Source organism: Protomyctophum parallelum (genome assembly GCF_964188405.1).
Source record: "Protomyctophum parallelum genome assembly, chromosome: 18".
NCBI lineage: Eukaryota > Metazoa > Chordata > Actinopteri > Myctophiformes > Myctophidae > Protomyctophum > Protomyctophum parallelum.
In genome coordinates this window covers 24,636,167-24,648,362 of record NC_139716.1, presented here as the reverse complement: position 1 = coordinate 24,648,362, position 12,196 = coordinate 24,636,167, and the positions used below count along the sequence as shown (strand labels likewise).

Sequence of the window (12,196 nt, the reverse complement as noted above, 5' to 3'; positions counted from 1 at the left end):
AGATCTATCTGTGCCACATCCAGATTGGAATCTGATTTGTTTAAATGAGTCATGTTACATGTTGGTCTCATTTAAAATTTTAAATCAATCGTATTTAAATCTCGATGTGGCACAAGGTTCAAAGTTCAAGGTTTCTTTATTTTGTCTCCCAAGGGAGAAATTTGTCTTGGACCCCAAGGACCCGCCCTGCAGCATACAGATACAATACAATACAATACAAGACAACAAAGGCACACATAGTGACCCGTACAACATTTAAAAAAACACACACCAACATACCTAGTGCAAAGGAGGGGAAGAACATCACCTCAAAACCTTCGACCCCTACCCTGTCCGCCCTCTGCAAGGAGTGTGATCGACAGAGGGACAAAGGAATGCTTGTACCTATTGTACTTGCACGCATGGACCTCGTACCTCCTACCTGATGGCATTAGCCGATACTCAAGGTATAGTACATGGGAGGGGTCAGACACAATTTTCTTAACCTGTCCAAAGGTGGCCTGCTAAAAGATGACCAGGGGGGTGATCGGAGGTGTAGACATACCCATGATCTTCCCTGCCATTTTGGCTAATTTATAAGGATAGGTTTCCAAACCAACTGGTGATACCATACCTTAGAATTAACTCTATACTAGCTCTATAGAAGATCAGCATTATGTTTCTACTTACACCAAAAAGTCTGAGCCTACGGAGAAAATGAAGGCGCTGGTGTACTTTTGCACACATACTTGTCACATGGGAGTGCCAGCTCATATCACAATCCACATGTGCACTCCTAGATATTTATAGGAGGTGACCTGTTTGATGTCATGATGACCATGTATGGTGATCGTGGTGTGATCACCCATAGACCTGGGATCCACTACAATTTCCTCAGTTTTCCTTACATTAACTTGTAGGCCTAAGTGATGTTCATCACACCAGGTTACTAACCTGTCCACTCCAGTTGTATGGCACAGATCTGATTCAGGCTAGATTTGTCTGCCAGTGTAAACGGGGCCTAAATGCATGCAGACAGGTCAAATATGGAATCAGATTTTTTCCAATGTGACTTAATTGAGCCACATTCAGAGGTGGTTTCAAATCTGATTCAAATCTGATTTGAGGAGATTTTGCCTCAGGTCTGAATGCAACAACCTGATCTAAATCAGCTGATTCCATGTGACTTGTTTGCGTTTAGACTTATTTAAACATTAAGACATGGACCTTGGTTGGAAAAAAAAAAGTAGTGTCCTTTAAACATTAAGACATGGACCTTTAAGGTCAGATAGATTTTAAGGTCACTATATCAGTGGGCAGTACAGTACAGTACACTACACTATCTATGGCAGTACCCAAAACCAACAGCGGTGGGGGGTGGCAGCAACGCGCCGACTACCCACACCGGGGGGGGGGAATCCAGAAGACGAAGAAGAAGGACAAGCAGGAAACAGAATTGTTGTGGAACATCTTCTTCAGCTAAGATGGCGGAGGAGCAGCAGCAGGAACAACCATCACAAGTGGAGCTGGAGGGTGAGAGAGAAAAACACTAACAACAGTTCGACAGGAACGTTTAAAAAGACACACAGCGCGGCGGGCTAGTCTCTTATCTCTCTGCGGTCGGATGTCACGACGACACCCGTTGGCTGTTCGGCAGGCGAACTGTCTTGTTGTCACTGCAGCGTCCCCCCAAATAATCCCAAATAAATCCGGTATAAACAAGATCAGGGGCCAGATGCTGCTGCTCGGCTAGCAGGCTAACTGCTAACGTAGCTCATTGCTACACAAAGGAGGGAAAATATCGCTGATAAAATGACATTATGGTGTTTTTATGGCTCCTGGGAGTGTTTAATAAAAGCGTAAAACGAGCTCAACGAAGACATGTTAGTTTAGTGGACGGACGATCGGTGTACGTGGTTCTTCTTCCCCGGCGAGGTTTATTTCCACGTCAAAAACATATTGTACTGTAGTTTTTGTTTGTTTTCGTGTCATTTCCACTGCAGAGCTGACCCGATTGATTTATTTTGAATTTTGAATTGTATTTCACAGTATGGGTTTCATTTCAAACGAAAGCACAAGTCAGTTACTCTGTGGACGAACCATGATGAAGCACTGCACTTGTTTACAACAGCGTCCACCATTTTCACTTCATCAGAGATCCTTTTAAAGACCCAGAAACGTGCTATTAACAAGGCAACTTGTGTTAAGACAACAAAGACAATGCAAAAAAGGCATTGGTAACTTATGTCAAGGTAGCAGAGTAGACGGTCATCATGGCACAAAGGTAACTTTTCTTAAAACAAAACTGTTATCAAAACACTATGAAAGAAAGAACATAAAAAACCACACTAAGCATTATAGCCACAAAGATGGCAACTGTCAAAAGACCACCCCAGTGACAGTACTGTAAGAAAATGAAAATAGTTTATTATAGATATTTCCACTGTTACCTCCCAACATTATTCCACAAAATGGAGGTTTCTTTTTAATGAAAAGGATATGTATTATGTAACACTTTGTAATCTGAGGTATAATATTATTGATTGAAGACGTCCTAAGATAATCGATAAGGGTAAATGTCTCTCATTACCGGTTCGCGTTAGTTGAGCTTTGTCGTCCAGCGATTAATATCATCTTTAATGTGGATTAGGCCCACTGCCAAATGCACCTTTTATTCATTTTGTTCCCTTTTCTCTCTGCCAGCAGGAGTTAACTGCCTCGCATATGATGAAGCCATTATTGCTCAGCAAGACAGAATTCAGCAAGAGGTGAGAGCTGTCTCATTTTATCAATGCCAAATGGAATTGTTTACACTAGTGGTTTTCAACCAGTGGTCCTTGAGGGGGTTCCAGGGTGGTCCCCAGGCAGCTAAATGAAGGAGAGTTGGCAACCTTACCAGATGGACCATTATTAGATCTTTAACTCTTGAGAGCGTAAAATGAGCATGTGAAATTATTGTTATTTTGATCGTCTGCCTTATCTGTCCTGTGGTACCGCTGTCAATACAGCATGGAATTGTGGACAAAATGTTATCCAACGACAACATATTCTTTGGTTTTGGCCGTCTGAGAGGCCAAACGTCATCAAATGGTGTTCTGTGGCTTAAATGCAGAATGAATAATGGACCCTGATATGAAATGGGTTGAAAACCACTGGTTTTACACTTTACAGACGAAGTCTTTATACCACTAATAATCTCCATACGTGCTCTGTGTGCCTGTCTGTCCAGATTGCCACCAGTAATCCTTTAGTGTCTGCCAGACACGAGCTGTCAATTCTGCAGTCAGAGTATGCCCAGGAGGACACTATTTACCAGCTCAAGATCAAGGTTAGTCTAACCTCACTTCTGACTGTGACAAGAACCACACTTCAATGCATGTCATTGTGCACATGCTTGTTTGGCCATATAACGTACATAAACATTTTTCTAGAGATGTCCCGATACTGTATCGGAAATATTATTAGCACTATTTGTCACATTTCTTCATGGTGTTATCAACGACAGATTGACAGCACCTAGTCTAGAGTGTCTAGAGTGGCTTGCTTTCAATGTGCTCAATTTCGGGCCTGGAAATGCACATTCCACCACAATACCCTCTATGATAGGGAGTGCAAGAACAAGTTTGTGTATGTCTGGGGGTTGAATACAGCCATGAGCCTCCATGTTGCCTTCCCTCGGGATACAGACGCCCCAGAGCCGGAAGAGGCGTCTACCTTTATCTACCCGACTCATGTGCCTCCCATGCACAGGAGTCGGATATATTTTTGCCATTTTGGTTTGATTGTCAGACCTGGGATTGAGAAATAACACAGCTACGAATGCCTGAGTAAGCAGCGTGCATCCTTTTAGTCAACAATGGACTAATCACTTTGCGAAGGGGCTGTCAATTCTGTCTGTTATGTATCCAGCACACATTTGAAGTGAACCATGCATCATATTACAAGTCACCTCATGTGCTCATTGTGCTGAGCTGGTCCAACTGGTGTGGTCTGTGCCTGTGGTGTCATACTAGCGGAAACAAACCTGGTGTGGTGTCGTACCAGCTCAAACAAACCAGGTTTGATGCAATGAAGGTCCGCTGAGATGATGTATTTTTGAAGTTTAGAGAGATAAGTCATTGTAAAATCCTTTAAAACAAATTTGACATATTGTGAAAAATAATGTTATTAATTAACGGGTAATAGAGATTCTGTATAGCACAATAAACTTTGATATAATAAAAAAAAACTAACCTTACATTACAAACAAACCACAGTATTCCTCAGTATTTCCCTAACTCAGTATTCACCGGAGTGAGGGGTATGATGTTGCGAGACCCCAAACCCTGATGCCCTTGGGATACATCACTGAGGATACGTCCCAGGTGTATCCATGCAATGTTTTTTAGTTCTTAGTTTGTTCTATTTATAGTAGCCTGTGACAGCCAGGTATAGTCTGGTGACCACCCGAGAGATGGTTGGCAGCCGGAATGTAGACGACACCTGGGAGCAGTATTGGTTGGCGCCCCAGACCGTGTCTTCCGTGAGGAGGAGGCCCAACATCCCACGGTAAGGCCTTTAGGAGGGCCATTCAAGCCGCAAGCGGAGCCTGCAGCACCACCGTTCCCCTGTCTGGTGGAGCCTGCGGAACCACTGCGGCTCAATAATCTGCCACTCCTGAATGAAGTGTCTGGTGCTGGGAGTCTGGTGCAACGCACAGGTCCTGCGCTGCACCTGGTGAGGGCAGGAGTGGACCTGGTGAGACGTAGGAGGGGCCAGGACAGGATTCAACCCACAGAGCCTAGTCATTCCACACGCCAGACCTCCCAGTCCCGGCAGAGTAGTTCGGGAGCGGTGGACTGTGTGACCCTGTCTTTCCCTAATGGGACTGATCGTGGGTAGCTACTGGGACGTAAGTCGGGACTTGATCACCCCGGCTGGGTCACCAGAGTGAGGGGTATGATGTTGCGAGAAACAGAAACCCCCGATGACCTTGGGAAGTTGGGTTACATCACTGATGATATGTCCCAGGTGCATCCATGCAATGTTTTTTAGGTCTTTGGAATATACTAGGCGTATGTCAAGTAAACCATCAGGGACAAAAATGCTATGGCCCTTTAAATGTTTCACGCTGAGGAAGGCCTGCGGGCCGACACGTCCGTCATGTATGATCTGTTGGGCATTTGACTAAATAAATAGTATCTTTTCTAAGATACTATTTCTGCCAAAGCCGTGCACCCGATACACAAGAACTGTGAACTAACTGCTCGGCAGAGTCGGCTCGCCTTTCTCTTGTTCAAGTCATCTGTTAAACGTTTCTGTTCATTTACTGCCAAAGTTTTATATGGTTGAAATCATGTCATGTGCTTGTTTGTTTGTTGCTTTTAATCAGGACCTACACAAAAAATATTCCTACATTCGGAAGACGCGGCCGGACGGGAACTGCTTCTACAGAGCGTTTGGCTTCTCACATCTCGAGTCCCTGCTGGAAGACAGCAAAGAACTTCAAAGGTGAATGTTATGAGAATTCCACCAGAGGATGTTTTCTTCCCAAGTCCACAATTGTATGTTTGTTATTCTCCAGACTTGTCCCCAACCCTAGCCTCTTAGGTCTCGTACCAGACTTGGCCAGTAATAAAATAACACCACACCCGTGTGAACTGAGTGGTGCAGCTCCCCCCCCCCTGGTTGCTGGTTGTAGGAGTTGCACCACTCAAAAACATAACATAAGGTACAACTATTTTTAATATCTGGCACAAATTCAACCAGTACAGCAAGTAGTTGGCAGAATAAATTTGCCATCTCAAGATCTTTTGATTTAATTAATGATTTAGATATTTGTCTGTCTCCTCAGGTTCAAAGCAGTGGCAGCTAAAAGCAAACTGGACCTGGTTAATGAGGGCTTCACTGAGTTTACCATTGAAGACTTCCACAACACTGTGAGTTCAGTTCGCTGCCTCTCTGTAACAAGACAAGACCGTCCAGAAGAGACACCCATTCTGGATGGAACCCCTTTTGGTGTTTTAAGCATTATGTTATACTTTAGCTATTGAAAAATAGTAGATTTACAAGCTCATAGCGCGGTACCGAGGGCTATGAGTTTGTAGGGCTATGAGCTTGTAGGGCTGCTATATTTGAAAAATCTTGAAAATGTGTTGCAAATCTTTGAACGTATATTCTTTCAGAGCGAACGTTTTTAACTCAAATCTTTGCTTCCGGGGGGTCCCTGGAACATCATATTTTCAGATGGAGGTCGGCGGCCTATTTCATATAATCTTGGGGGTCCTTGACATGAAAAAGAAAATAGAAAAAACGACATAGAAACATGAGGTTTTTAGATTTAGAGTTATTCAGCTTTTCAGTCGGTCTCTATACAAGAAGTGAACGGCAGTGCGCATGCGCAAAACCGGTCTAGGATCGCTGAAGAAGGAAAGGCCAAGCAAAATAATAATGTAATATAATAATAAAGCTTATATGGCGGAGCGTTCCGTCAGAAGCAGTTGACGGTTGGAATTTAATTGGTGGAACGTTCCTTCATGAGCAGGTTTTGTGTCAACAACAGGTCTGCTCATGAGGGACGCGACAACGCAAGCGTAAAAAAACAACAAAGCTAAACAGAATCCAGGTCTGGTCAGTCGCGTGCGTGTGTACGAAACGAGCACGCGCGCAACAATTTCACGGGACCGTGCTCATGTAAATACGCTTGCGTTGTCGCCCCCTCGACTTCTCCGCACGTACAGAAACAAACGCAGGTCTCATTGAAAATTAATTACTAGGCGTGTTAATCGCTGCCTTTTTGAAAGGAATCTTTTCAAATAAATTGACAGTGGGAGCATGCTTTACAGCTTACGGCCACATGATTATAACACGGCTAATGCTCTTGTTTCCTTTCACCCCTCAGTTTATGGACCTGATAGAGCTGTGTGAGAAACAGCCCAGTCTCCAGGAGGTTCTCGGCTCCTTCAACGACCAGAACGTTTCAGACTATTTGGTGGTGTACTTGCGACTGCTCACGTCAGGCTACCTCCAGCGAGAGCACGCCTTCTTCCAGCACTTCATAGAGGGCGGGCGCTCCGTCAAGGAGTTCTGCCAGCAGGTGGGTTCTCCTTAACCAGTGAACTGCATTTGATCAAAACTTGTATGTATACCCAGACCTAGTAATAAGGGCAGAGGTATAGATAAATATGACGCAATACTGTACCTCCACTGGTGTGTTGACTGATATTTCCGTTCTTGTATTTGTTTAATGAGTTTTATGTTAGGAATAAGGTTCGGGTTAGGCAGTTTTACTGAGGTTAAGAGGAATAAAGTTCGTGTTAGGCAGTTTTACTGAGGTTAAGATTAGGAATTACCTGGTTTAGGCAGTTTTACTGAGGTTAAGATTAGGAATTACCTGGTTTAGGCAGTTTTACTGAGGTTAAGATTAGGAATTACCTGGTTTAGGCAGTTTTACTGAGGTTAAGATTATGAATTACCTGGTTTAGGCAGTTTTACTGAGGTTAAGATTATGAATGACCTGGTTTAGGCAGTTTTACTGAGGTTAAGATTAGGAATTACCTGGTTTAGGCTGTTTTACTGAGGTTAAGATTAGGAACATGGTTAGGATTAGGAATACCTGGTGGCGTTTTTTGGGGAGAATGTTCTTGTATTAATTCTGTGTATTCTGTATTGGGCCTGGAGGGATTCCGGTAAACAGTATATAGGTTTCATGTGGTTAAGACCTTTTCAAATACAGTCCAAAGGGAAGCACGCACACCCCACCCAAAAATAAAGTAGTGTACGGGTGCTGAACAACAATACGCACACTGGACCAACATTTATTTCTTACCAAATAAAGGTAAGAAAGCCTTCTAGTATGGAATTCTCCTTTAATTGTGTAGCACTAGTTTCAACCCTAGCTGCTCTTCATCAAGCCCTTTTCATGCACAGCCACCATAAAAACTAAGCACCCTTTCTCTTCTCCCCACCCCACTCCCCCCCCCCCCCCCCCCCCACCAGGAGGTAGAGCCGATGTCTAAAGAGAGCGACCACATTCACATCATCGCCTTGGCGCAGGCGCTGGACGTGTCCATCCTGGTGGAGTACATGGACCGGGGCGAGGGGGGAACGGTCAACCACCACGTCTTCCCCGAGGGCAGCGAACCGCGCGTTTTCCTCCTCTACAGACCCGGCCATTATGACATCTTATACAAATAACTAGCCCTGCTGAACCTCAAACTACCCCTTCCACCGATCAACAGATTCTCCTCATCCACCCCCCCGTCCCCCCCTCCGCCCCCCACCACCGCGGTAGACGACAATAGTGGGTAAAAAAAAAAAAATACCAAAAAAAGAGAAAAAGAAAACAGCCACGTTTACGATGCATATATTATGTGTACGAAGATTACACTTATTTGAGAGGAAGAACTAAATATGTAAAAAAAAACAAAAAAACAATGATACGTTACCTTATCCCTCACTCCAAAGTTTTTCTTTGCCCCCAAATCATCACAAAATGGTTAATTAAAAAAAAGAAAATGTAAAAGAAAAAAAAAATCTTTGGAAGAATAGAAGTGACTCCAGGCATTTAGAGTTGTACAGGTTTTTCTTTTTTTTTTCTTTTGTGGTTGTAAATGTTATCTACTTGCTTTTTTGTTGGATTATTTTCCTTTGTTACACTGCGTTTCATTGAGTTTTATTAAAGGGATTTACATCTTAATTGTTGTGTGAAGTTGACTTTTTAGGAGAAAAGTTAAGCCTTTTTAACTAATGATTAATTGACTGAACATTCTATGCATGTACTGCAGGTATTTGACTGAAAATATTAAAAACAGGGTACTTTGATGGCTGCTTTTGAAAAAAATGCCTTGTATGCCTTGAAGGTACATATGTTGCCAGGTGAATAAATAAAAGTAACTGGCCATGATGTCCACAACAACCATGATCTGTGGACAGAGTTGGTCTTTGTCAACGAGTTTGCATGCTGCAGTTGTGCAGCCAATATACAAAACAATTCACCAGCAGATGGCGCAGGGGGACGATTGGATACTGAGTTCAAGCTAGTCGTAGTTGGTATCTTAATTGGCCCCGAAAGAACAACTAGTTTTTGCCAATACATTTTATTTGACACTTATCCATATGTATACATATTCTGTGCTAATTTCCAAATACGCTAAACCTAGAGTTTAATTTCAGTAGAGTGACTAGAATCAACTTTTGTTGGTTAAATTAATCATGTTACCCCTGAAAAACTGAAACGGCTCAAATCAAGTATTAGACCAGTGGTTTTCAACCTTTTTTATATCAAGGCCCATTATTTATTGGCATTCAATTTGATCCACGGACCACCATTTGATGAGATTTAGCCTCAAAACTGAAGAATATTATTGATGTTGGTACCATTAGGAGAGATAACAGGCAAACATTGATCAAAATAACAATTCTTCCTCATTCTCTAGTTTAAATGCAGATGTTTAACAATAATGTATCTCTTGAGAACGTAAAATGAAACCCTTAAAGCCAAGGTCCATTTGGTTTATTTTTACGCTCTCAAGAGTTAAAGACAAACTCCATCATTTAGCTGTGGACCACCTGGAACCCCCGGACCACTGGTTGAAAACCCCTGTATTATAATGTATAGTCAGACAATGACAAAATTCTGTATAACAAATCTTGTCACCATGTGCGGTTGTTTTGGCAACCAATTAGCCAATTACAGCCCAGCCGGCGGCCGGGCCATACAGGCTATGGGATTTCATGTTGACGTGAAGGACAACAAGCATGGCTCTCTTCTCAAACAGACTAACGTGTTGTTTGCAAACTAGGCGACTATGGAAAGCTGTGACAGTGGCGGCATGTGTTCGGCACCATTCTTCTCTAATAGGTACGTTTGGTTGAATGTGGGTTTTCATTTGTTTACCCAAAGTTAAGTATCATTGCATGCATTAGCTAGCTAACATTAGCTAGCTGTTATATATGTCACTAGCCCAAATGTTTGGGCTAATATGTCACTAGGTCACTGGGTTTATGCATAGAGTTATACATAATATGACTGTGGGTTTATGTCTGTGGTTTATGTGTGAACACTTTAATACACTGTTGGTTGAGTTCTGTTGCAGGCTTCAAGCTCATTCTAAATTCTATCAGTGTATTTGACAGTGTATGAAAATTGTATTTCACAGTATGCAGAATGGGTACATTTCAAAGTCAAGTCAAACTTACAAATACAAAAACTGTTTGTGGACATCACGATTAAGCATTATACTTGTTTACAACAGGGTCCACCATGTTCAATTCATCAGAACATTTAGAGACTACAAATATACACTTCTATTAAAAGAAAAACAGCAAATCATCATATCAAGAAAGCAAAAAATGGAAAAACATGTAGTGTGGGGAAGTGGGGGGGATGGGGGAGCTCAGACTATTTTCGAATTTCAGCCGCTGCTATTTGAGAGGAGTCAAGGGAATCACATGTCTTAATGACTGTTGGTAGGGCGTTCCACATTTCAATGGCATAGGAGCGAAATTAATTTAATCCCTTGTTTGAGAAGAAACTGGGTTGCACGTGGTTTGTTATATATATATATACTTTTGTGTCTAATTCATAGCTGAACTAATTGAGAACATGGACAAGAAAGCGACCTGGGACCGGTTCTACACAGAAAACGCCAGCGCTACGCCAGCAGCCTTCAAGAACTTTGAGTGGTTCTTTGGTTTCGACTCGGTCCGCAGCTTCATCCTGCCAGCCCTGCAGTCCCTCCAGTCCCAGAGCACAGGTACGGGTTCCACCAGCTTGCTCCGAGTCCTGGACCTGGGCTGCGGAACCTCGGCGGTGGGGCCTTCCATATACAGGCACTCCCCTGTCCCCGTCCACGTCACCTGTGCGGACATCTCGCCCGTGGCCGTAGCTCTCATGCAGCAGCAACACGCACAACAGGCCCTAGAACCTCAGAACCCTCGTTCCCGGCTCGAGTTCCTGGAGCTGGACTGCGCGGAGCTCCACGCGCGTTTCGGCCCGCGCAGCCTGGACCTCGTCGTGGACAAGGGCACCGTGGACGCCCTGCTGAGGTCCAGGGAGGGGAGCGGGAAGGCCGGCCGCGTGCTGGGCCAGTGCCTCAGGGCTCTGCGGAGCTCCGGGTCTCTGCTCCAGTTCTCCGACGAGGACCCGGACGCCAGGCTGCCGTGGCTGGAGACGGAGGCACGGGGGGGACAGCGGGGGGAGGAGGAGGGGGGGGGGCTGCCGGCAACCGTGACGGTGCATGACGTCGGGGAGTTGCGGGGAGTGTGCTACTACTGTTACCAGGTCGTCCCTCGCCCCCGTGGTGTATAGTCACTAGTTTGTTAACTGTTGTGTTTGGGGCCGCCCTGGTTTCAGCGAATATATATATATATATATATATATATATATATATATATATATATATATACATATTATACATACAGTTAATATGTGTGTGTGTGTGTGTGTGTGTGTGTGTGTGTTAGGCAGTGACACTTGGTGATGAAAACCAACCAAACGCTATTTTCGTGCTCGGACACAGCCAGCCAGCCAGGGACCCAGGGACACAGCCAGAGACGCACAAAGCATAGTGAACTGTACTGTCACTGTACTGTACTGTCACACCGAAAATCATTGTGTGGGTGGGGGGCTCCACAACAGTGATGAAAACCAACCAAACACTATTTTCGTGCTCGGACACAGCCAGAGACACACAAACCTCCGTATAGGAGTGGTTGCACCACTCAGACAAAGACTGTAGTGTGGCTCTCATCTTATTGCACAAATACAGTGTGTGTTGTTGATCAGATGCGGAAGAGAATTATTATATTAGTACTTTCCCCATTATTAAGACCTGAGAGGCCGATTCTACAGATGCCTTCTAAATCAGTTGTTCTCACACAGAGTTAAAAAATAGCAGCTGTACAAGCTCGCCGTGTGGCACGAAGTGACGTGATGTGAGCTTGTATATCTGCTATTTTTAGCCGATTAATAGCCGTTCATAAAGTCTATACACATGCACAAACACAATGCAAAATACTCGACGAGCAGCTTTTCATTACAACATTATGTACAGAATTTTGGCCATGTGTTTTTATACCTTGGCACCCAAAGGGGCCACAGGGTTGGCCTATATGTATACACTCAATATCAGACCACATCACACGTGCATGTGCATTGTGCAATATGAGATTGTAAATTGTCTATTTTCGGGGAAGATATTTAGTGTGACGCAGGAGGGGGCCTAGCTAGTATAGA

The 12,196-nt window shown here is 43.9% G+C and overlaps 2 protein-coding genes across 3 annotated transcripts; both read left to right on the top strand.

The window, feature by feature from the left end:
• The first annotated feature begins 1,418 nt into the window (after positions 1-1,418).
• On the top strand, positions 1,419-8,656 carry otub1b (OTU deubiquitinase, ubiquitin aldehyde binding 1b). Of its 2 annotated transcripts, none has more exons than XM_083788768.1 (7): positions 1,419-1,512; positions 2,686-2,747; positions 3,209-3,307; positions 5,351-5,469; positions 5,813-5,897; positions 6,860-7,054; positions 7,957-8,656. In XM_083788768.1, exons 1-7 carry the CDS (start codon positions 1,464-1,466, stop codon positions 8,152-8,154), a joined length of 807 nt encoding a protein of 268 aa, XP_083644894.1. In that variant the 5' UTR covers positions 1,419-1,463; the 3' UTR covers positions 8,155-8,656. The 2 variants fall into 2 exon arrangements, with proteins under 2 accessions (XP_083644894.1, XP_083644893.1); XM_083788767.1 differs by having other exon boundaries at positions 1,456-1,512; positions 2,683-2,747.
• Positions 8,657-9,685: 1,029 nt separating this feature from the next.
• Positions 9,686-11,269, top strand: cskmt (citrate synthase lysine methyltransferase; the record flags this gene model as incomplete). The annotated part of the gene is made up of 2 exons (XM_083788894.1): positions 9,686-9,820; positions 10,548-11,269. The coding sequence occupies exons 1-2, from the start codon at positions 9,718-9,720 to the stop codon at positions 11,267-11,269; spliced, it is 825 nt and encodes a 274-aa protein (XP_083645020.1). The 5' UTR covers positions 9,686-9,717.
• Between the last annotated feature and the right edge of the window lie 927 nt (positions 11,270-12,196).

Bases quoted from the DNA above. Each gene is read 5' to 3' on its own strand.
- otub1b (XM_083788767.1), top strand. From the start codon at position 1,464: ATGGCGGAGGAGCAGCAGCAGGAACAACCATCACAAGTGGAGCTGGAG. The intron at 5,898-6,859 runs GTGAGTTCAGTT...TTCACCCCTCAG, and splicing joins TTGAAGACTTCCACAACACT to TTTATGGACCTGATAGAGCT. The intron at 7,055-7,956 runs GTGGGTTCTCCT...CCCCCCCACCAG, and splicing joins TCAAGGAGTTCTGCCAGCAG to GAGGTAGAGCCGATGTCTAA.